Source organism: Mirounga leonina, unplaced genomic scaffold (genome assembly GCF_011800145.1).
Source record: "Mirounga leonina isolate KUSES-001 unplaced genomic scaffold, KU_Mleo_1.0 Mir_154, whole genome shotgun sequence".
In the NCBI taxonomy this organism is placed as follows: Eukaryota; Metazoa; Chordata; class Mammalia; order Carnivora; family Phocidae; genus Mirounga; species Mirounga leonina.
This window is the reverse complement of record NW_023270389.1, coordinates 38971477-38994177: the sequence shown is the minus strand read 5'-3', so window position 1 is coordinate 38994177 and position 22701 is coordinate 38971477. Positions and strand designations below refer to the sequence as shown.

The window sequence follows — 22701 nt, the reverse complement described above, 5'->3', positions numbered from 1 at the left end:
ACAAAGATACAAAGAATACAATTTTTAAAAATCCATGTAATAATAGTGATATTTTTCAGTCTTGCTTATTTCTCTCATAATCTTTCTTTGGAAATAAGCCTTATTCTTCTGTAAAACTTACTATCTAAGGGTCATATGCTCCAAACATTTTGAAAATAAAGAAAGTAATAAAAAAGGAAATTAAAATTTTTCATAGCCTCATCACTCAGAAATAAATGTTTACATTTTGCTGTAAATTACTTACCCATCTTGTCTTTTTTACCCTCTCTTGTCTTTCTGGTTGTCTTACGTCTTATAAATACAATGACCGTTCTCATTTTTTTTTTTTTTAACTTTTCACGCAGACAATCAAATTCTCCACCCCCCATCAGACGCCAACCCACCTGGAGCCGATCCTCTCTGGTATGTATAAAGTCTTTAATAATCAAGTGGTCTGACTGTTGCGGATGGAGTGTCCTTTTGTTGCTAATTTGAGAGGGGACATGCCTAGGGCATCATGACCAGGTGAGATCTGATGAGAACACAGAAGAGCTTCAGTCTGCCAAGCAGGTGTGTTGAACATCCCTGTCCCATTCATGTCCCATCATGTGGGACATCCGTGTGCCCATCCACGGCCATCACTTCTTGAAATGTGGCTCAAGGTTCACCCCTTAAGAGTAAGTCTCAAGGCCGATGAGACCATGTTTCTTCAGTGTGCAACCTATTGTGTGTGTTTTTATCCACTTGCTCATCTTTGGTTTTATCACTCACTGTTCCTGGTTGTTACATACAGACATGTCTTCAGTTACAAGCTCCACGAATTCTTTAGTATTCACTGCCCATAGATAGATCTTAATAAACTAGACAGAAATTGCTTTCTGGGGAGCCTGGGTGGCTCTGTCAGTTAAGCATCCGACTCTTGATTTGGGCTCAGGTCATGATCTCAGGGTTGTGAGATCGAGCCCCACATCGGGTTCTGTGCTGGGTGTGGAACCTGCTTAAGATTCTTTCTCTCCCTCTCCCCCTCCGCCTTTCCCTCTCAAAAAAAAAAAAGAAAAGGAAACAAAAAGTGCTTTTTAAATGAACCCAAATTGAATGAGTTTACTGTTGATGGTCTCAGGTAGGGTATTTGGTAGAGAAGATTAATTGCACATCTTTTAATTTTAAGGTCAACAATATTGATCTACTGAATTGATCTACTTTTCTATCTAACACTAGTTTTTTAAAAAAACTCCTTCTGAATAAGGAAACACAACTCTGATTTCAGTCATATGTTCTGTCTTAGGCTGTGTTTTATTTTGAGGATGATTTAAGGATAATATCATAGAAAGATCCAGGAGAGTTGGCTTCCTTTAAAGTATCTACTTGTTTTAAGCTATAATTCTTATGTTTTAGGTTGTGATGTCTGACACAAAATCAAAATAAACATGTGACCTTTAAAATTTTTTAGTGAGCATTCGAGATGATAGAATAAAATTGAATTTTTCCTCATATATAACGTATACCCTATAGCACATCTTTAACTTGTCTTTTAAAAGGAAAGTTTTGAGGATTTTTTTCTGGGAGATGCATAGACAATGAACTTTTAGAATTCTGGAGTTGCACCATTATGTCATCACATCCCTAAGTCCCCACATGAATATTATTAATCTTGTTATCATGTACAATATCTCACAAGTGGCCCTCACCTTGGAGATCTAGAGGGTCACTTTGGGCTTTTCCCTTGTGGCATTAATAGATTTGTTCACGGCACTGGCTTCTTTATGTTCCTCCTTTGTGAATGTTATTTTTATTTTTTCTTTAGAGTCCACATGTCATTAGGGAGATAATTTTTCACTTATGTCCGTGAAACACCATGAGGACAAAGTATTGTAATGCTGTCTTGTGATTGGATCTCATCTTATCTAGAGAAGATAAAGAGGCTTTAAGACAGTCTTCAGGAAGCTAAATTCAAGGCTTCCCTCTTTCCTGTACCCTTTAGTCTTAAACCATTTCACCAGGAGTTCCCTGGGATGAGTGGATGAGTGACGTGGTCCCTTTTTGGCTTCCTTGCTGATAACCAGGACTGCTTTTTTTTTTCCTTGCCCTTCTGCTGCTTATGTTTTGGCATCTCACTTGTTTCTGTATTAGCAGGTCTGGAAAGAAATAGAATAATATGCATTATATATATGTAATATATATATAAGAAATACGGAATAAATAATATCCTGAAATGGTATTTGGAGGATTCACTATTTTGTGTTTTGCTGTACACTTATGCAAGTTCATAAACAGTCACTTACTTATTGGATTTTTTTTTTTTAAATAAGCGAGAGAAGGCAGCAAGCCAACTGTGCTTTACCGTGTGTTCCTGTTACCTCCTCTGAATCCCTCCCCGCTGTTTTTGTTTTGTTTGTTTGTTTGTTTGTTTCAAGCCTCAAAACTGGCTGTCCCACTCTGGAAAAACTGAGTTGAATTATGCATTACCATGAAGAGGAAAAATATTTTAAAATTGTGATGCAAAAACCAGCCAAAGGGAGATTTGGGAATATTTAGAAAAGCCGATATACCTACACAGCACCTCTTCTTTGTTAGCATGACCTAATTTCTTAGATTAATTTCGGTTCTTTATTTCTTCTGTCTTGACTCTCTTTAATGTTTGGGTCTCTTGTCTTCATCACCTTCTTTATTTGCCCTTTTGATGCTTAAGCATTGTTTGGGGCAGAGGAAATGGGAGATGAGTTACCCACCCAGCTTCCGATTCTGGAGAGTGCTCTTCTTTCACTGAGGGCTTCTGACAAAGTGTGACCCCTGCTGGCTTTGGGTTTTTTGGCTTGATCTCAACTTCTTTCCTAGAGCAGTAACATTTAAACCAGTATCCATAAGGCTAATTTTAAAATAATCAAATAGAAATATAAGATATCCTGTTTGGTGGTTTACAAGCTTAAAGTTTTTTTAAAAGATTTTTTTTTTTTTAGTATCAAAGCTTTTTCTTCAAGTTCTCACCTGGAACCCCAATATATAAATAAAATGGATATTGTTTGTGATGGGGGTGGGGTGGGGGAAGAGGCCTGATTTGACTGACAAGAAGCTGTGACCTACTCAGGTTCAGTGTCTTGTTTTAGATCACCATTAGCAACTAATCATATTTCCTTACTTGGCTTACCAAATATTGAACCTGTCTAAGCATTTTTTTTCCCCTTGGAGTTTACCCTTGCCTACAGCAGGAAGTCAATCAGATTGAGGCTTAAATGGCCATCTTTAAGAATCTCTTGGAAAAGATTCTTCACTGAAGCGGGGGCAGGGAGATGGTTCAACTGAATTCCCTGCAACACCTTCCCACATTGGGTTCTACAATGGGAAGGTCCATAGGTGGTCTTGAGAACTACACACTTATTGTTGTGGATCACCTTTCAGATTTTTACATGAGTTTGCAAGTGGACCCAGCTCAACACTCCCCCGTCCCTATTAGAGATTGATGTGGTGTTGTGAACGAGGGTCATAGGTACAGACAACTTTGAATAGAATGAATGAGAGTTCCCCCATAGTCTCACTATTTCTTTCTTTTTTTTTTTTTAAGATTTTATTTATTTATTTGACAGACAGAGACACAGTGAGAGAGGGAACACAAGCAGGGGGAGTGGGAGAGGAAGAAGCAGGCTTCCCGCAGAGCAGGGAGCCCAATGCGGGGCTCGATCCCAGGACCCTGAGATCATGACCTGAGCTGAAGGCAGACGCTTAATGACTGAGCCACCCAGGTGCCCCAGTCTCACTATTTCTTAGGTAGAAGAGAATAATATCCATGTTCTGAGTTACTCCTGAAAAAAGGCATTGGGAGTTTTGCAAGCGTATCAGGAAATAGAAGATATGTTCATTGTAGCCTCTTTATCTCTCCCACCTTGAACCAGCCTCCCTGTTCCTCCCTTTCCTGTTTCTCCAGTCCTAAACTTAGTGAGGAGACGCGGGGGTACAGATGAGCGAAAGAGGGATGGGTCAAGGGCGGACAGGCAGGTGCTTCCCTGCAGGTGTGGGTGAGTGATGGGCGGGTTCCCTGCGAGCGAGCGTCTGCCGCCCCTTGTGCTGTGGCCTTCCCACCTTTGTCGTGTTCTCTCTTTCAGCCCCGACAGCAGCCGTACATCTTGCCTCCCATGCACGTCCAGTGTGGGGAACACTACTCGGAAACGCATACTTCACAAGGTAACGGGCTTGCCGTTTTCCCTTCTTCAGACGAAAAGTTGAGGACCTGTGAGCAGTAAAGATGATATTGGTTCTTTTTTAGATGACAGTCATACTTTTGTTTTGACTTTGTCATTGTCTGAATGACAAGAGGCAGCAGCTTCGATTTATGAAAGGCATAGCATGTCATTGGCCCCCGAGAGGAAAATTTTTCCAGAATTGGCTGCCAGGGGAGTTGGGAGAAGGCAGGGGGCAAGTTCCTTTTCCTCCTGCCTCTGGTAAGTGGGCTTTGAGAAGAGAGAGGGACAGTAAGCCCAATGGAACTGCCCCTGTCGGAAAGCTTGGAACAGTCAACTGGGCTCTCATGGGGACAGAGAATACAGGCGTCCAGAATACTTAAAAGAAAGGCACAAATCCTCTCAACTCCTCTTTTACATTATTGCTTGCCAGTTGTCTGTGCACTTGTTCTTGCCTCTGACTACATCTGTTTTCTTCCTCTTTTTCTCCCCCAAACACCACCATGCAAGATGTGTGAGAAAAATTCATTCCAATAATAATGATTATAATAATCACAATTAACGTTTATAGGACAATTCCTCTCCCTAAGCAGTGTGCTAAACCCTTGCAACGTATTATTTCATTTAATCCTCGAACCCATGCAATAGGTACCATTATTCCATTTTGCAGATACAGAAAGTGGGATACAGAAGGAGTGTTGGAGGAACTTGGAGAGGAAAACTGGTGTTAAGAGCTAGGGCTCTTCATCATTACACTAAACTGCATTGCAGAAAAGGAATGATATTAAACTTGGATGTTGACAATCTGTTAAATGGATAATTAGTTTCTGTGTTACCGTCTGCCGCCTATTTTGAATCTCTCTGTGCTATCAGTGTGAGTATGGAAACTTAGATAATCGAGACTATTTAAAGAACACTGCTTTTTATAAGCAGACTAGCAGAGTTGCCCTGCTTCTGTGGGAAAGCGTGAAACCCCACTAGAGGTGGAGAAGGGGGACACCTTTGTCTCTGTGTTTTGCTGGTTTTTCTTACCCAGCTCATCTCATCTGGTCTGGGACCATACTCCTCTTCAGGCAGCTGAGTGTTTTCAGCCACCTTTTCTGGTTGGTGGGGGTGTTTTGTTTTGTTTGCCTTTCTGCCTTGTCTTCCTCTACTTTGCTCATGCTTAAATCCATAGTGTGAAAATGAATGTACTTCGCCTACCAAAAAGTGTCTCAGCAAGAGGTTGCCTCTGTGTGTGTGTGTGTGTGTGTGCACATGGGTACGTACCTGGAATGGGCCTGACGTTAGAAATCTACTCTTTATCCCTTTAGATACCTCCTTAAGGTATTATTAATTTTAATGTGAATTGACCTCGGTGAGGAAACCGATTCTAGAGGAGAGTTTTAGGCAGTGGCTAAAAGAACCCCTGATTCTGATTTTGCCTCCTCTGGTTGCTGATCAGAACAAACTAGCCATGCATGCTGACGTCCTGGCTGCATCACTTAATGTGTCTTAATGAATGCTCAGCCATCCCTCAGGTAAGGGGACCTTTTCCACTGCCGTCAAGAGCATGAGCCTCAGGTACTCAGTAACGTCAAATCTGTTGCCCTGTTAAAGTTCTTGCCTTCCTGGCCCCAATATCCAGTCCTCTGTTGCTGGACGCTGTGCAGGAAGACCGGTTTACCCCCCATGAGGGCCATTGTTGGTGCCTGATTGCAGAGCTCATGGCAAAATCGAGAACGGAGCCAGGTGATGACTAATCCAAATGTGCTTAGTTCCCTTTGGTTAGGTTCCCTTTTTCTTGTTAGTATGCTTTAAAGTGTTCCTCCTGTATGTTGGCATCCCACCCAAGAGTTACTCGTTTTCCCATGGAATATGTGGGGGGAGACCACAGGATTTCGCTTTTAATGACTTGTAAAAATCACACCCCGAGGGTGAGGATGAAGGAAGTTGAGGCAGGATGATGGGGAGGCTCACGCGCCTTCGTTTGCCTTCCTGTAGACAGCATTGTCCCCGGGAATGAAGAAGCCTTATACCGCAACTCCCACAACAGCCTGGACCTGAACTATCTAAACGGCGCCGTCACCAATGGCAGCGTGTGCAGTGCTCACAGCATTAACTCCCTCAGCTGCTCCCAGACGTTCATCCAGGCCTCTCCCGTGTCCTCCAACCTCAGTATCCCGGGCAGTGACATCATGCGGGCGGACTACATCCCTAGCCACCGGCACAGCGCCATCATCGTGCCATCCTACCGGCCGACGCCCGACTATGAGACCGTCATGCGGCAGATGAAGAGGGGGGTCGTGCACGCGGACAGCCAGAGCCAGTCTCTGCGAAACCTCAACATCATCAACACGCATGCCTACAACCAGCCAGAGGATCTGGTGTACAGCCAGCCCGAGATGCGGGAGAGGCACCCCTACACAGTCCCCTATGGGCCACAGGGAGGCTACGGTAACAAACTCGTCAGTCCGTCTGACCAGATGAACCCAAAGAGCAGCATGGTGCCCAGCAAGCCGGGGGCGAGTGCCATCTCCCACACGGTGAGCACGCCGGAGCTGGCCAACATGCAGCTGCAAGGCACGCAGAACTACAACACGGCCCATATGCTCAAAAACTATCTCTCCAGGCCGCCACCCCCCTACCCGCGGCCACGCCCTGCCACCAGCACCCCGGACCTCGCCAGCCACCGGCACAGGTACGTCAGCGGCAGTAGCCCTGACCTGGTGACCCGCAAAGTGCAGCTCTCCGTGAAGACCTTCCAAGAGGACAGCTCCCCGGTGGTGCACCAGTCTCTCCAGGAGGTGAGCGAGCCCCTCACGGCCACCAAGCACCACGGCACGGTGAATAAGCGCCACAGCCTGGAGGTGATGAGCAGCATGGTGCGGGGCATGGAAGCCATGACCTTGAAGTCGCTCAATATCCCCATGGCTCGCCGAAACACCCTCCGGGAGCAGGGGCCCCCCGAGGAGGTGCCGGGGAGCCACGAGGCTCACCAGCTTCCCCATTACCACCACAAGAAGACTTTCTCGGATGCCACCATGCTGATCCACAGCAGTGAGAGCGAGGAGGAGGAGGAGGAGGAGGCCCCGGGATCGGTGCCCCAGATCCCCGTGCTCCGGGAGAAGATTGGGTACAGTGCCCAGCTACAGGCAGCCTTGGCCCGGATCCCAAACAAACCCCCACCCGAGTACCCTGGCCCAAGGAAGAGTGTTAGCAATGGGGCGCTGAGGCAAGACCAGGTCAGCCTGCCTCCTGCCATGGCCAGGGCCAGGGTCCTGAGACACGGGCCGGCCAAGGCCATCAGTGTCTCCCGAGCTGACCAGCTGGCCGTGGCTGGGCCTTCCCTCGGTCCGTCCATCTCTGAACCCGACCTGACGAGCGTGAAGGAGCGGGTCAAAAAAGAGCCTGTGAAGGAGAGACCTGTGTCCGAGATGTTCTCCCTGGAAGACAGCATTGTAGAGAGAGAGATGGCCCTCAGGGTAAGTGTCTTGCTCTCCCAGGGCAGAGTCTGGCGCGCCCCCCCCCCAATCGCAGCCTCCTCTGCTCCTTTGCCATGACCCAGAGCATGAAAGCACCCGGATGCTGGGCACTGGAGAAGGTGCGGGGCTTATCCAGGGCATGTGTTGGGGAGTTGGAGAATCCGTGGGCATTTCATCAGGCACTATTTTCTTTCACAAAACTTTGTGTTTTACTCTTTCAGCTAAATTTTCCGTGTTCATTCAGGGCTTCTAATTGGTGTACTTGGCACCCAGCGCCGTCATGGAGTCAGCATGCTGCAGGCTGGTTTTCGGGACGGAGTCCAGGCCAGCATCATGCTCTTTATTCAGGGTCACTTACGCTGTTGTGTGAGCTGCTAGGAGCTCTCCTTCCTACCTCTCTTGTTGGTTCTTCCAGGGGAAGCATTTTTCCCCGATTAGATAGTGTAAGAGAGCAGCATCCCTTCAGAGCATAGCTTTGTGTGGAGATCTCTGTCAGGATGGCTCACCAGCATTGACTGGACCATGATGTGTCCAGCCTTATTTTCAGATTTTCTTTCAACAGATGTTCAACACAAACCACGAACACTGCAGTAAACTCGCAAGTTCACCATTGAGCTTCAGTTCCCAATTAAGCTCATTCTATCAGAATTCACACACGTGTGTGTGAATACACACATGTATCTACACACACTGACAACATTTGAAGATGCCTGATATTAGACATAAGTAACTGTCATTCAGCTATGTACCAGCTGGGAACCAGGTCTGTTGCCAGAGCAGGAGTGTGTAGGTAACAGGTGCACACACAAATCAACGAAGTGAATTATCTCCTAATGAGGAAATTGATAGATTGTAGTTGCTACTTTAAAATTTTATTTATTCATTGTATTTTAGAGCGAGAGAGAGCGCGGGGGGAGGGGCCGAGGGAGAGGGAGAGAATCTCAAGGGGACTTCGAGCTGAGTGCTATCCCACGACCCTGAGATCATGACCTGAGCTGAAACCAAGAGTCAGATGTTTCACTGACTGAGCCTGTTGTTGCTACTTTAAAAAAAAAACAAACAAACTTCAGATTACCATTGCTGCTTGTTCTGGAAATTTTCACTCCCTTAAAAAGTGCAAAATCATTTCATTACAACTAAGCAGACCCTCCTTGACTTCTCCTCTGCAGGTACCACATCTCTACCGTAAGGTAGCTGGCACTTAGGAACTCCAGAGTGGCTGCCAAGTTAAAATTTGCTTCGAGGGGGTTCTTAGACTCCCTTCTTTTATAAGTCTCCCTGCACCCCAGTGGGTAATCAAGCTGAGAGAACAGTTAAAGGCAGAAGGTTTTTTTGTTTTTTTGTTTTTTTTTTATTTATTTGAGACAGAGAGAATGAGAGACAGAGAGCATGAGAGGGAGGAGGGTCAGAGGGAGAAGCAGACTCCCTGCCGAGCAGGGAGCCCGATGTGGGACTCGATCCCGGGACTCCAGGATCATGACCTGAGCCGAAGGCAGTCGCTTAACCAACTGAGCCACCCAGGCGCCCAAAGGCAGAAGTTTTAAGGAAGCCACGTTTTGGGGTCCAGGGATCTAATCTGTAGCAACATTATTTTTTAAATTTTTTTTAAAGATTTTACACACAGCGAGAGAGGGAACACAAGCAGGGGGAGTGGGAGAGGGAGAAGCAGGCTTTCCGCGGAATAGAGAGCCCGATGTGGGGCTCGATCCCAGGACCCTGGAATCATGACCTGAGTGAAGGCAGACGCTTAACGACTGAGCCACCCAGGTGCCCCTGTAGCAACATTATTACTTTAGACAAATTTTCAGAACATTCCCAGCAGCTCCGATTTGGCCCTGAGTAGAGTAGCGCTAAGAATTTGGTACAGGCATAAATTTTTCCACTTTTTGCAAACCTAGAGGGAAATTGTGAAAGATGTGCTTGTGCCTCTGGCCAATAAAACCATTTGGCTGGGGGATGGAAGGAAACACGGGGGTGGCGCCATGGGGGAGAGCTTTCCCAGCTTGGAAAAAGTCATGCATTGGTAGAAATGGATTTTCAGCATGTCTTGGCCCCAGGGGCTCCTTTACCACAACTCAAGAACCTGTCAGTTCGAGAATTCGGCTCTGCTGTTTCCCCTGCTGATTTGATGTTTATTGACACCTACATGGTCCCGTAGCTTCATGGTGGTCATCTTCATCCTCTCCTCTCGTTACCTGTGTTCATCAAAACCCTGGATCCATACCCATGGTTCTGACTCCCTACACAGAGCTTCATGCATCATCACAGAGAAGCAAGGGAGTGTCCACTGTTTTTCCTGCGTGCTCTCCCACCCCATCCATATGGATAATAGCAAATAACTGATTTCACCCCTTAATTGTAGCTCAGGAACATCATTACCCCATCCCTACTTCATTTTCCCATTGACTCTTTCCCCCCCCCCAAATTATATATACTCAGGAGCTCAGGGACTGCTGCCCTTGGCTGGTGTCTTGACCTTAGAGAAGGACTAGGAGGTTCTTCAGTGAGCCACTGTGTCAGTGAGTGGCTCTGAAGGTTGGGATGGTTCTCCATCTGCTCTTTTTTATCAAGAAACTCCCTCCCCCCGCACCCCCGTGCCCTTCCCACATCTCAGATGCTCTTCTGCCCTCCCCACCGTGGGCGGCTTGTGCCTGGCTTGTTAGGAATGGGTAAGAATGGAGAAAGCTGTCCAGGCTTCTCTAGGATAAGAAAACAGAAAATTTAACCAAAGGGGAACTGGAGGGGGACAGGTATGGTGAGAATGTGCCCTGTGGGCAACTCTCCATAATTTTGGAAGCACTTGTCCAATTGATGGATGATTCAGGCCCGCCGTTGTGGTAGGGTCCTCCTTCCGGCTTCTGCTGCCGTGAGCACATTTCACTGTTCGTAGCCCCTGAACCCCAAATCGGGTGCCAGGAACAGAAAAGGCCAAATCAGATTTTTGGGTTACTTATTTTTTATCTCTGGTAACAAGCTGATAGGATAGGTGAGAAGGAACTAAGAGAAGTCGTTTATCGCTGGGGTTTCGGTTTTCAGTAGGTAACTAGTAATCCTTTCCTGAGAAAGACATGTTAGTTACTTTTTGCCTTAGGCCTCGTTAGTGTCACCTTATGGTACAGATGGGAAGGAAGCAGGACTGTTTGGAGGACCTTAGGGACTTTTTTTTTCCCAAAATGATTGCTTTTCTCAGAATTTTGCAAAGGAAGTGAAATGCTCCCATTTAAAAGAGGTGATGGGGAAAAAATTATTTCTCACAGACACAGACTAATAAGCAGACGAACAAAAGCCCAAAATTGAAATCTGGAATCTTCAAAATCTTCCTGGGATTGAGAGGCCAGGGCCATTCTTTTGGCTGAAGGTGAAATCCGCCTTTTCTCACAGTTAGTCTTCCTCTGAGATGTTCCTTTAGTTTGTCTGCTGGGTCGGTCCTGTCACTGGATGAAGCATCTTATTGGCGGCCGTCACTCAGAAGGGCCAGAGCTCCGTTCTGACTAGGTGACATTGAGAGGCTGATGGGATGCATGTGGGGTTCTAATGCCCGCCCGTCCCCCAACACTTGGAATAATCCGCTAACCCTTTGTCCTCCACCAGCACCATGGCTCCATCACCACACCTCTCGGGGGAGTAACTTTTTAAATGATAGACTCAGGAAAAAAAAACAAAACACCTTAAGCCTTGAAGAGAAACCAGGGATAAGATGACCCCCTTCACCTGTGGCAGCCAAAGGAATCTACAGAACGGTTTCACTTCTGTTAGGATCAAAATCTTAAATGCTGTTTAACTCCTCTGCTCGTATGCTTTAGGAAGTTCTGCTATTCTTCTGCCTTCTAAGACAAAACTATTTTTGGGAAATGCTCTCACTGGCTAGCCTGAGTAAAAGGAGATTTCTTTTATAACTCAGTCCGTTTAGGGGGCACAAGAAAGCACAGCAGTAGACATAACAACCAGAACCTTGACTGATCGAGTTTCAGAATGTTGATGCAGGTGAGGATGGAGAGGAAATCAAAATGCCACAAACAGGGGCCACGCATTGACCTCCAACCCTTTCCCAGAATGGGCTGCTTAGCCCCCAAATCCATATTTTCCCATAGCTGTGTCCCATTCAGTCCCACCCTGGTCATTGGGAGCCATGGTGCCCATTCCTTGGGGCCTTTTGGACACAGCAGGAGGGGTGATGCCTCATGGATCATGTTAGATGACCACAGACTTTGGTCTTGGCAAGTCTGCTAACCCACATCAGCCCTCGTACCGGGGATGGTATCCCAGGGACCAAAGCTTCAATATAGGATTGACATCCTCCATCTCAGTCCCTCAGAATGGAAACTTGGGAAGGTTGTTCTTTATGGCTTATGAATCTAGATTTCTTAACAATGCAGCCAACAATGTTTATAGATTTTTTTATCACTTAATCTGTATAAAAGGTCCATCACTGTAACTGGATTGGATTGTTCATGATGCTTTTTCTCTTTCCCTCGTCCTGTCTTCCTTCAGCCCTTACCTTCCGGAAGTGTCTTGCTAGTACACAGTTTTGCTTTTTTTTTTTCTTTTTTTCCTTTTTGAGTGGGCCCCACGACAGGGGGGTATTTGCATGGAGTCTTTGCTCTTACTTGTTTGTTTGTTAGTTCATTCATTCATCCATTTTTAGATAAAAGCTCAGGAGTCCCGGAGGAACTGGCTTCCACAGCACAGTGGGAATAATGGGAAGGCTGTGTTTGAATTTGCCCCACTAATGGTAGATTGTCTGCATTCCTTGGCTGGGGAGTTACAGATTTGGGGAGATTAAAACACATTCCAGCATTCTACCCATATAATAAACAATGAGAACATGCCTTTTCTTGCCACAAGAATCTAGAGAAGCAGAAGATGGCAAGTCTGGAGGCGCAGAAGCGGCCGCTCATGTTGGCAGCATTGAATGGACTCTCGGTTGCCCGGGTCTCAGGGCGGGAAGAGAGTCGAGCTGATGCCACCCGAGTTCCCATGGATGAGAGGGTAAGCGCTGGGCTTGTCAAATGTGTGATTCATGCTCTGTGGTCTTGGGATTCCAGAGCTCTCTCCTTGCCCAAACATGCCAGCACTAAGGTTTGTTTGATGAATTAATTCTCCAGTTTGAGCTTAGCAAGACCCGGTGTGTGCATTGTATTAAATTGATTCTTTCCAGCATCTCCAGTTTCTTTGTCGAGTCGGCATCACGATGCCTGCATAACGGGACCAGCCCCTAACAGGCTGCGTGGCCTTGGTCCAGTCATTCCGTTTCTTTGGGCCTGTTTCTGTTTTTGCAAAACGAAGAAGTTAAGCCATTGTTGTAGGTCTCAAACCTCTATGAATTTTGTGAACCCTTTCTTAGGGAGTGATTATCTTACCCAAACACTTAAAGGATTCTTTTAATAGACTATCCCCTTGTTTGGCTGTAAAGGTGGCTGATTTATCATTGTTAGGATAATGCATTGTGAGAACTTTGGTTTTGAAAAGCAGGAAGAAGATCCATGGTAGTGTTTTAGAGGTGAAGAAAGGTGTTCCTTTAGTTCCTGAAATTCCTGTCCTGTTAAGAAACACGTGTAAAAAAAATTTTTTTTAAGACATTTATTTATTTGACAGAGAGAGACAGCGAGAGAGGGAACACAAGCAGGGGGAGGGGGAGGGGGAGAAGCAGGCTTCCCGCCGAGCAGGGAGCCCGATGCGGAGCTCGATCCCAGGACCCTGGGATCATGACCTGAGCCGAAGGCAGACGCTTAACAACTGAGCCACCCAGGCACCCCGAAACGTGTAAATTTAATAGAGTGCTAGTACCATTCCTGTTTTAGATTTCTGTCAGCATATATGAAGTATTAGAAAGGTTTTAAAGGCAGAAGGGACTTTAGAGGAATCCCCATTTAATCCAGTGAATACCATGTTTGTATAATTAGTTTGGCCATGGGAAAAATAAAAGACAGAATCTCATCCTCAGAACTAGGGAACTATGGACCAGTACCATCTTAAATTTAGCTCAAAAAAAAAACCGCTCTGGAAGTGGAGAAAAGGATGATGTTTGGATAATTGAGATGAACATTCTTCTTATCACTAGGACTTTAAACAGAGGTGTTAATAATGAAAATAGTGATGTTGAATTTCAGTTCTTGCCTGGCCTTACTGACCGGTTCTGTTTAAAGCATGAGTGAGAAGGAAACTGGTTACTAGGCCAGAGAAACTAGCAATATGGTAAATAAGGAGACCGAAATAATCAAACATTCATTGTATGTCCTGAAACTGCTTATTAACACGATCACTGCAGATATTTAAAGGAATCTGACTTGGAGTTTTTGGATAAGGTAATCCAGAGAGCTGAAGGTTAATTTCTGTTGCAGTTCAGAACCCTGAAGAAAAAGCTAGAAGAGGGAATGGTGTTCACAGAATACGAGCAGATTCCAAAGAAGAAGGCGAACGGCATTTTCAGCACGGCTGCTCTGCCCGAAAACGCCGAGCGAAGCCGCATCCGCGAAGTGGTCCCCTATGAGGAGAACAGAGTGGAGCTGATCCCGACCAAAGAGAATAACACAGGTTACATTAATGCCTCCCACATCAAGGTGAGAAGGGGAGTGTGTTGGGGAGGCTTGAGGAAGATCGCTGGGTTAGGGGCAAAAATGCAGGGAGAAAAAAAAATCGTAAGGCTCCAGCTGAGCATCTTGGCTTGTCCCCAGTCCCCGAGGGAGTGGTTTGAACTCCTGTGCGTCTCAGTCAGCTGGAAGGGCATGTCTGTCTCTGCAGAGAGAAGGAAGCCTCGCAGCCTCAGGGAAAACCTCAGGTCAGCTATTTCTGCAGCCTGCTCACCGCAGAGGGTTTCACTTTTTCCTGAGTTATAACTCTCCCTAATGCTCACAGGGAAAAGCTGAGGATTGTCCTCTTCAGTTTGTAATTAGCACATGATGGAGACTTTGGAAGTTGCAGGCGTTGTATTTCTCCTGTCAGTGAAGTTTTTAGGATGTTCAGGAGCAACGGAAACTTACCAGTTCTCCCTGGTACTTCTACCGGTTATGTGCTGTCCTGCTAAGGTCCCAAATTTGCATGTTATTTAGAAGAGTGGATTCATTTAAACACAAGCCAGAAAGGTGTGGTTGATAGTGACTCTTGCAAGATTGACTGCATTATTCAGTGCATGAATATCGTTAAATTTTTTGTTGGTATTTCAGATACTTCAAATCTTCACACCTCAGTATTTCATCAACTTTAAAATTAGCGTAGCTCGACCCCAGCTAGAATTTAGAGTTCTAGATACATGTGTATATATATGGTTAAATGCTTTCTAAATGGCTTACCTTCCTCAGTCTTCCTAGTAACAGAACATAGTTGCTTAGAATGTCACTGTAAATGCACTGACCTCCAAAGTGGGAGAATTTATTCATATACTAATATTACAGCAGGATGTTTTTAAATAATACACAGTTCATGTTAATAGTCCTTTATGATCATAACCTTATAAATCTGTTTCTGGCCTTGTTGGAGTTATTTCCTTTCTTCATTGGACTTTCCAACTGTAGCTGAATTTTTGGTAGCTTCCTTTGAGCTTCTAAAATACAGCCAGATGTCTGGTGCCTGTATCCATCAAATAGTTGCAGGACAGAATAGGAAAAGAATACTGTGGTTGGATGGAGGGGTTTTGTACACGGAGCATAGACAACTACATGTATATTTTTAAGTACCAGAAAGTACTGTCAAAAAATGTAAAGGAGTAACAATTGTGGATCATATTGGGTACTTTAGTTTAATTTTTGAGAGTGAAAACTAAAACTATAAAAAATGAACCTCAGGAAACTCTCACGTAAACGGACACTAGTCAGTTTCCTGGGCTTAATTTAGATTATGAAATAATAACCAAAATAACGAACCAAACAAAGATAAAAATCACACAGCTGCTCCTTGATAGAATGTCTTTGGAATCTGACATAGCTATACTGTGCTATCTTCTTCTTTGGGCCAAATATCCTTCACCATTTTCCATCTGCTCTTGCCCATTGGGTATTGTTAACAGAAGCATCCCCTTTCTCTCTATTCTCCGAGGCTTACATTTCATCTTGTGGATCTGAGTTAGACATGGGTGCATTTAATAGACCCATAGAGCTTGCAAGAACTTGTCCTTGTGTTTTTGGAATAGAGTTGTATATCTTGCCAGTGTTTTCTCCCTGGGTTCCAAGCAGCTATTAACACAGAGCAGAGATTGATTTGCTCCAGAGGTAGAATCATCACATCTGTGAAATCTACCTCAGTAGCATTGGTTGTTGTGTTTTTAATGCAGTTTTTAATGCCCTCCTGTCAATACTTGGAATTTGCTGAAAGGCCCCAGGCAGCCGCATACTCTGGAAGTATTTATGGTTCCTATATGTTGGGTGCCAGAGAGGCTAATGTCTAAAATCACAGTTCCACAGATAAACGAAACTCCTGGCCAGCCAGCCAATATATGAATGTTATCTCCCACCAGTACTTGGAAAATGGATTTTGCTTGCCAGTTTTTGACCTAAACATGTCTTGTGTAATGAGACAATAACTGACATTGTTTTTGTTGGAATCCAGTTAGTATATAGTTTCATAAAATAAATGAGGGGAAAAAGTTTCAAACAATGATCACTTCATGCTCCAAGAACTATCCGGAGATTTGCACTGGTGGACGTCTAAGGAGGCCTGACTTTGCACAGGAATGGAAAGGAACACAGAAAAAATGCACCCCCCCCACCCCCCGCCAAAGGGCACAGTTTCACCCTGACAGCATGACCTTCAACACTTTGGGCACAACTTCCTCATGACTCTCTGTCACTGATACTTAATAGCTGCAGAATTAGCCTCCCAAGATCACCCTGAGCTGCATGGGATAATGCTTTCATTATCCAAAATCATCTCATGACTCCGAAGTTTGTTTGGATACTGTGGTACTGCACAAGGGAGAAGTTCACAATCAAATACCATGTATTGTTGATTTAAGTGCATTTGTGCCACCTCCACTCTATATGGCACCGCGGAGTAGCGGGAATGATGGAGGCTTACGACACAGTTCATAGCAGGTCATCGGTACAAAGACATCGCTTCCAAAGGGATGTTATTCCATGGAACACTTTTTTTTTTTTTTTAATTGTTTGAAAGGATGCCAGAGAGTGCTGTGCCTCAAACTGTGGATCCCAGTATAATAGGGGGGTGTGAAATCACTAATCAGGACCAGTTTGGAATTGTATGTGTGTGTTTTAAATAGACTAGATAGGGAAGAGGGAAGAATAGAAACGATCAAAGTACATTGCACATAGTAAGCACAAGTATTGTTTCTGTAACAAATTCTGTTGGGCTATACACAGCCTTAGGGTCATGTAATGTGTGTATGTTTTTAACACTCACTGGTTTGTATATAATTGAAATTACAGACAAAAATTAGGTGTATTTTAATAGGCTTGAGTGGCAAAAAGTATTTTCATGTGAGAATGTGTCACCAGGCTTTTTGATAATGGCACTAACCCATTTGGCCAAAAAAATATTATCCGGGGTTTTCAGGTAGAGACAGATGGACCCACGGTCAGCAGGTAACGCTGTCCTGGATTTGGGGTTCATTTACCCTTGCTTTCCTTGGTTTCCAGGTGGTGGTTGGTGGGGCAGAATGGCACTACATAGCTACTCAGGGGCCCCTGCCACACACATGTCACGACTTCTGGCAGATGGTGTGGGAGCAGGGAGCGAACGTGATCGCCATGGTCACTGCGGAAGAGGTAAGGGCACCGGGGGTACAGCTGTCTGTTCCCGGGGGTGGGGAGTGGCCAGAGATCGGCTCTGCATCTGGTGACCTCGCTGCCTCATCCTGCTTCCTACAGCACCATTTCTCTGCAAATCCTTTTTCTCTCTGGCACCCATTTCTTTTCTCTTCTCCTACATAGACTTGTTTTATTTCCCAAAGATAATTTATTGTCGTATCCCATTTTCATCCAGCTCTTTAGCGCTTTTCCTTAGACTGCCATAAACTAAAATCAATCAAACAAATAAGAACCAAACTTCGGTTCAGCCAGCTCACTTTTGTGTGCCAAACAAAGCAATCATCTTTCCCCTGGAATTTGAGGGAGAACTTTGGGGCTGCTGTGGGAAAATCGGCACATGTTCCCCACCTCGGGCGTAGCCAGCCCCACACGCCTTCATGCTTATCAGCTGAAAAGAGACCAGAAACTGTTGTTCCTGTAGAGGTCTCTCTATTCTTTGGGGAGAGAGGGAGAAAAAGTCTTTTTCTGTCTTTGCCAAGCCAAACATAGTTTTTCTGTTGTAACTAGAGAACTCTGCGTGGTGTTATAAAAACTGGCACACAGCACTGTTCAACCTAGTGGTTTGCTCGGAGCTTGCCGCCTTTAAGGGAAGGAGTTTTGTGTTTCTTCTCTTGTCACATCCTCCATTTTTTTTTTTTTATTTTAACCCCTTCCTTCTCTTCCTTTCATGAAATTTTAACTTCTGTTTTGAAGTCTTTTAAGGGACCAGCTTCATCTGTCTTTCACCAGTATCTATGGTAAGGCATACCCCCTTCCTACAGAGTTTTAATGGGTGGGGAGCAGTGAACACGTTTCCTTCATTGACCGTTCTGAGCAGTTGCTTTCCAGAACCGCCCCTTAAGAAGATAGTGGTGAAAGGCACTTCAAGCCCTTTAAAGCCAGTGGTGCTTCTCTCAGCTGACCCGTATGACCTTCCCACGAAGAGTAAATTCTCCATAAAATCTCTAGAATTGTTTTATCGTCTTACAAATCTCATTCCTGGAAGGGATTCATTCAGCTCAATGTAGTGTGTCATCTGTGCTGATCTCCTGGGCATGGTGGCCGACAAGATAGGCGTGATCCCTGTCCCCAGGGAGCTTCTGTCCTGGTGGGAGGGACCATACAAAATGAACAAATAAAGGAAGCTCATTAGGAGTCACGGCCACCCACGAAGGAAGTGGAAGGGAGGATGGGATAAGAGAGTGGTGGGGATGCTGCTTTCAATCAGATGTACAGCCATGGGCCCTCCGAGGAGGTTGCAGTTGAGCTGAAAGGGTGACCAGAAGGCCGGCCTGACAGACACGAAGGCTGGTGATCTCTGTGTGGCCGCCAAAGGCTTAGAGTCTCTTGGAATTTGTCATCCACTTGGACACTCAGGAGTGATAGAAATTGAAGCTCAACCTACTTTCACAGGATTGGTTAGTAAAAGAGGCAGGTGTCTTTCAGACTTAAGACTGTTCAAGCAGGTGAGTCAGGGCAGGAGCGTTTGTGTCCCCCCGGGGGTGTGTGGCCCTGTAAGTCGGGGGGGCCATCCGAGCTCCTCACACAGTTCTGCCCACTGCTCAGCCCTCCTCTGCCTCCTCCCACTTCCTGCTCTGGGGTTCCTTCCAGGCCACCGTCTGATCCACCCCCCACTCCAGTGACATAACTGTGCAAACCTTACAGATAGACCCCATTTTGTTCCTGCCTCTGGCCCCTCTCCACTAGCTCTTCTGCGACTGCAGCTCGGTTGTCAGTCTTCTGAGTATTTCCTTGCTGTAACTACCCTCGTGAAGCTTATTAGCTCTTAGCGTCAATGCATGGGATCTCCCCTGTGATGGAGACTGCACAGTGCCCTGAATTCGTGACCTAGAAGCTACTCGCATTTCCTCTGTCCTCAGATTTTAAGATGAAGAGGATAAGAGCTTCCCCTGACTTATTTCCAGTTTTGCTTTTGTGTGTGATTCAGGAAGGCGGAAGAACCAAGAGCCACCGATACTGGCCCAAACTGGGTTCCAAGCACAGCTCGGCCACCTACGGCAAGTTCAAGGTCACCACAAAGTTCCGAACAGATTCCGGTTGCTATGCAACCACAGGCTTGAAAGTCAAGCACCTTTTGTCTGGGCAGGAAAGGACGGTGTGGCATTTGCAGTATACGGACTGGCCAGATCACGGCTGCCCAGAGGATGTCCAGGGATTTTTATGTAAGTTTTTTCTTTGCAGTCAGAATTTTACCAGCTGCCTCCATGGTCTGATCAGTTGGAAGTGAAATGTAAAGAGAAGATGTTTTCTCATAAGTGGCAAAAATACTATGTCATTGAAGTATATGTCCCTCCATATGGTATGAACAAAGAAGAAGACATGTCATTTATCATAGTCTCCTTACCTTTTACCCAAATAAGCTGAAACTGTGGTAAACTAGTTCATTCTATCTTGATGTAGGCTTTTGGGTATTCAATAAATGGCTACTCTGACCGATGTCACATGTCTGAGCCTTGGAAACATTATGTTAAGTAGAAGAAACCAGGCACAAGAGGACAAACATTGTATGATTCCATTTTAATGAAGTACCCAGAATTGAAAACTTCACAGAGGTAGAAAGGGGGAGTAGAGAATAGAAAGTTATTGTTTGATGGGTACAAAGTTTCTGTTTGGGGCAATGGAAAAATTCTAGAAATGGATCCCGGTGATAGTTACACAACCCTGTAAGAAAGACTTATTTTTTATTTTTCATGGGGGTTTGTGTCTCATAAGCCCGGCATTTCCCTTCCGTATAGCAGAAATCTCAGTGAGTACTTTTCTGGTTGCCTCTGATTAAGATACGGGGAATTACTGAAATCAGCTTGTTTTTGAAACCCATCAATTTTGAATTCATCAATATATTTCTGAGGGAGTATGGTTTCCTTAGAAGCTCACTGACCTAGAATATATGCAGTACTCTGTTTGAAAAGCCAGAAGTTGAGTGTGTGCCCACTGCATTGCAGGCTGTGGACCAGGCTCTCACCGTGTCTGTGTTGAAGGCACTCCCGGGCTCATGAGAAAGGCCGGCCAGTGAGGACAGTCCGGGGGCTGAGATCGGACACTGCCGCCATCTGCTTTTTGGAAATGGCTACAGCGCTCCCCCTTCCTTTCCCACAGTCTGGCCTAATTGTCCCGCACTTGTGGGGACACCCCATTCCTGCCTCTCCCAGTGAGGCCTCGGCTCTCGGCAGATTTCTTACCGAGATGTTGTTGACTGTCCAGCTGAGAGCAGACAACAGTGGGAACAGCACCTGGAGGTTGGATCACGCCAAACCCTTGATTTTAGTTTGATATTTACTTAGAATTGGGGTATGCGCAGAGGAGAAGGGGGAGAGAGAGAGAATACGTTTCCAAGAACCTACCGGTACCATTTCAGCAAGTTGCAGCGGGAAGCTTCTGACGTATATGTGTTCACTGACGCGAGGACTTCATTTCCCACTGGGGCAGTGATGATGGGACTTGAGGGGCGGCGGTCACTGACAGAGACCAGGAGAGGGATGGGAATCAGAGGACCTAGAGCACGGTCTAGAGAGGGCTAGTGCCTCGCCCGAGGTCAGTTACCTGTAGCTCCAAATATTCCTAAGGAGGGCAGGGACCTTTGTAGAACTTTCTTTCCTCTAGCAGTGCTCTTTTTAATTTTTTTTTTTTCTGGTAATCTTTTGCTAATTGATTTACTAGAATTATCTCCAAGACGCAGAAAATGGAAACAATAAAAGTAGATCAGTTTGATGATTGGTGAACAGCTCTGATAGAAGGTTGAGTCTATAAGGTGATGAAAATTATAGTCCGATCTTCTCAGTCAGAACCAATTTAAGGAAGGCCCATCTAAATTACTGAAAAACAGAGACTATTTTTTAAATGATTTATTTATTTTTTTATTTTGGAGAGAGAGTGGGGTGGGGGCGGGTGGGTGGGGAGGGGCAGAGGAAGAGGGGGAGAGAGAATCTCAAGCAGACTCCCTGGTGAGCACGGAGCCCCACGCGGGGCTGTCTCACGACCCTGAGATCATGACCTGAGCCAAAAACCAAGAGTCAGATGTGTAACGGACTGAGCCACCCAGGGGCTGCCATAGAGAATATTTTTAAACAATGTAAATTTAAGTGTGCTGAGGGGTGGGGGTCTTCGAAATGTTGGCTCCTCTAGGTTTTTAGGAACTTAAAAAGATTTTTGCCTGTGTTTAAATTAGATTCCCTGCAGGCAGGGGACTTAGGGCACATTGTCTTCCAGCCTGGAGAAGTCTTCACTGAGTTACAGCTTAAGGAACTTTATTAACGTGACTGCTAGAGAGAGCATCCATTTTAATCCAGTTTTTCTGTGTTTTATGAAATTCCACGTGGTGGTAGCATCTGCTTTATGGATCAATATTCCTTTTACTTCTCTTCTTAAATTTAGCACAAGAAAAGGCTCTCTTTTGTGTGTGAACGTTGCCTTTTTTGTCAGACAGAGAGTGCACGGTCACCAAATTTCTCTCCTCTTTTACAGAAAAGTTGTGAGGAGAATTCCATGCACGGTATTTAGCTCATGTTGGTCCCAGATAGTAACTGCTCTGTCTGGTCATCTCAGGTTGCCTTCCCTCTGTTTGGTTTTGTTCTGGCTCATTTTACGTTACTGGTGGTGATGGTGATGGTGGTAATAGTTTATTTTGGTAAACTACTTCAGGTGACTGTTTAATTGCATTAATGTTATAAAGGCAAATAGGAGTTCGTGTTAACTGTATGTAAACAGATGCTTCTAAGTTACTAGACAGGTTTGAATTCACTTTTTTTTCTCTCCAACAACTTGAGCGCTTCCTCAGTCTTGTTTGCAATGCTGCATCGGGATGAGATTTTCTGAGGATCAAGAATCTTTAAATCCGTTTCTCCCCTGAGCTAGCTACTATAAAATCTCTATTACTAATTGACTTTTTCCGGTTCTTGGACTGTTTGAGGATTATATTTTATAGACTTTTCCTTTTTCTCATGCCCATGAACAAGAAAAATCATTAAGGCTTGTACGCTGTAATTTTTCACTCATGCCCAATTGGAATAGTGAGCAGATCCCTGCGCAGCCCTGCTGAGCCAGGCAGATGTCAGGAGGGACATGGGAGGTGACAAGACCCCTCCACTCCACACACACATTGCCTCCAGAAAGGGGAGGGCTCAACTTGAGCTGCTGACATGACCCCATAGAATCTAAGCTGAAAAGCAGGAACCACCCCCCCAAGCCTATTTTAAAATCTAAAAACAAAGTCAAGCCTCAGTTGACATTCACTTATTCAGTGAGGGGAAGGAGGAAGGGGCAGATGGATGCTCTTCCCACCAGAAATTGGCTCTGACAGGCAGGCGTTTCAAGGGGACCTAGCTGGTGTTC

General features: G+C 45.3%; 1 protein-coding gene across 2 annotated transcripts in view; it reads left to right on the top strand.

The window, feature by feature from the left end:
- PTPN14 (protein tyrosine phosphatase non-receptor type 14) overlaps positions 1-22701 on the top strand; it is a 183934-nt gene that overhangs the window by 148282 nt on the left and 12951 nt on the right. For both annotated transcript variants that reach the window (XM_035010548.1, XM_035010547.1), the window contains exons 11-17: positions 345-402; positions 4077-4155; positions 6135-7615; positions 12461-12604; positions 13957-14175; positions 17203-17331; positions 19301-19535. In XM_035010548.1, coding sequence (XP_034866439.1) covers positions 345-402; positions 4077-4155; positions 6135-7615; positions 12461-12604; positions 13957-14175; positions 17203-17331; positions 19301-19535 — 2345 coding nt within the window. The remainder of the gene's footprint in view (positions 1-344; positions 403-4076; positions 4156-6134; positions 7616-12460; positions 12605-13956; positions 14176-17202; positions 17332-19300; positions 19536-22701) is intronic.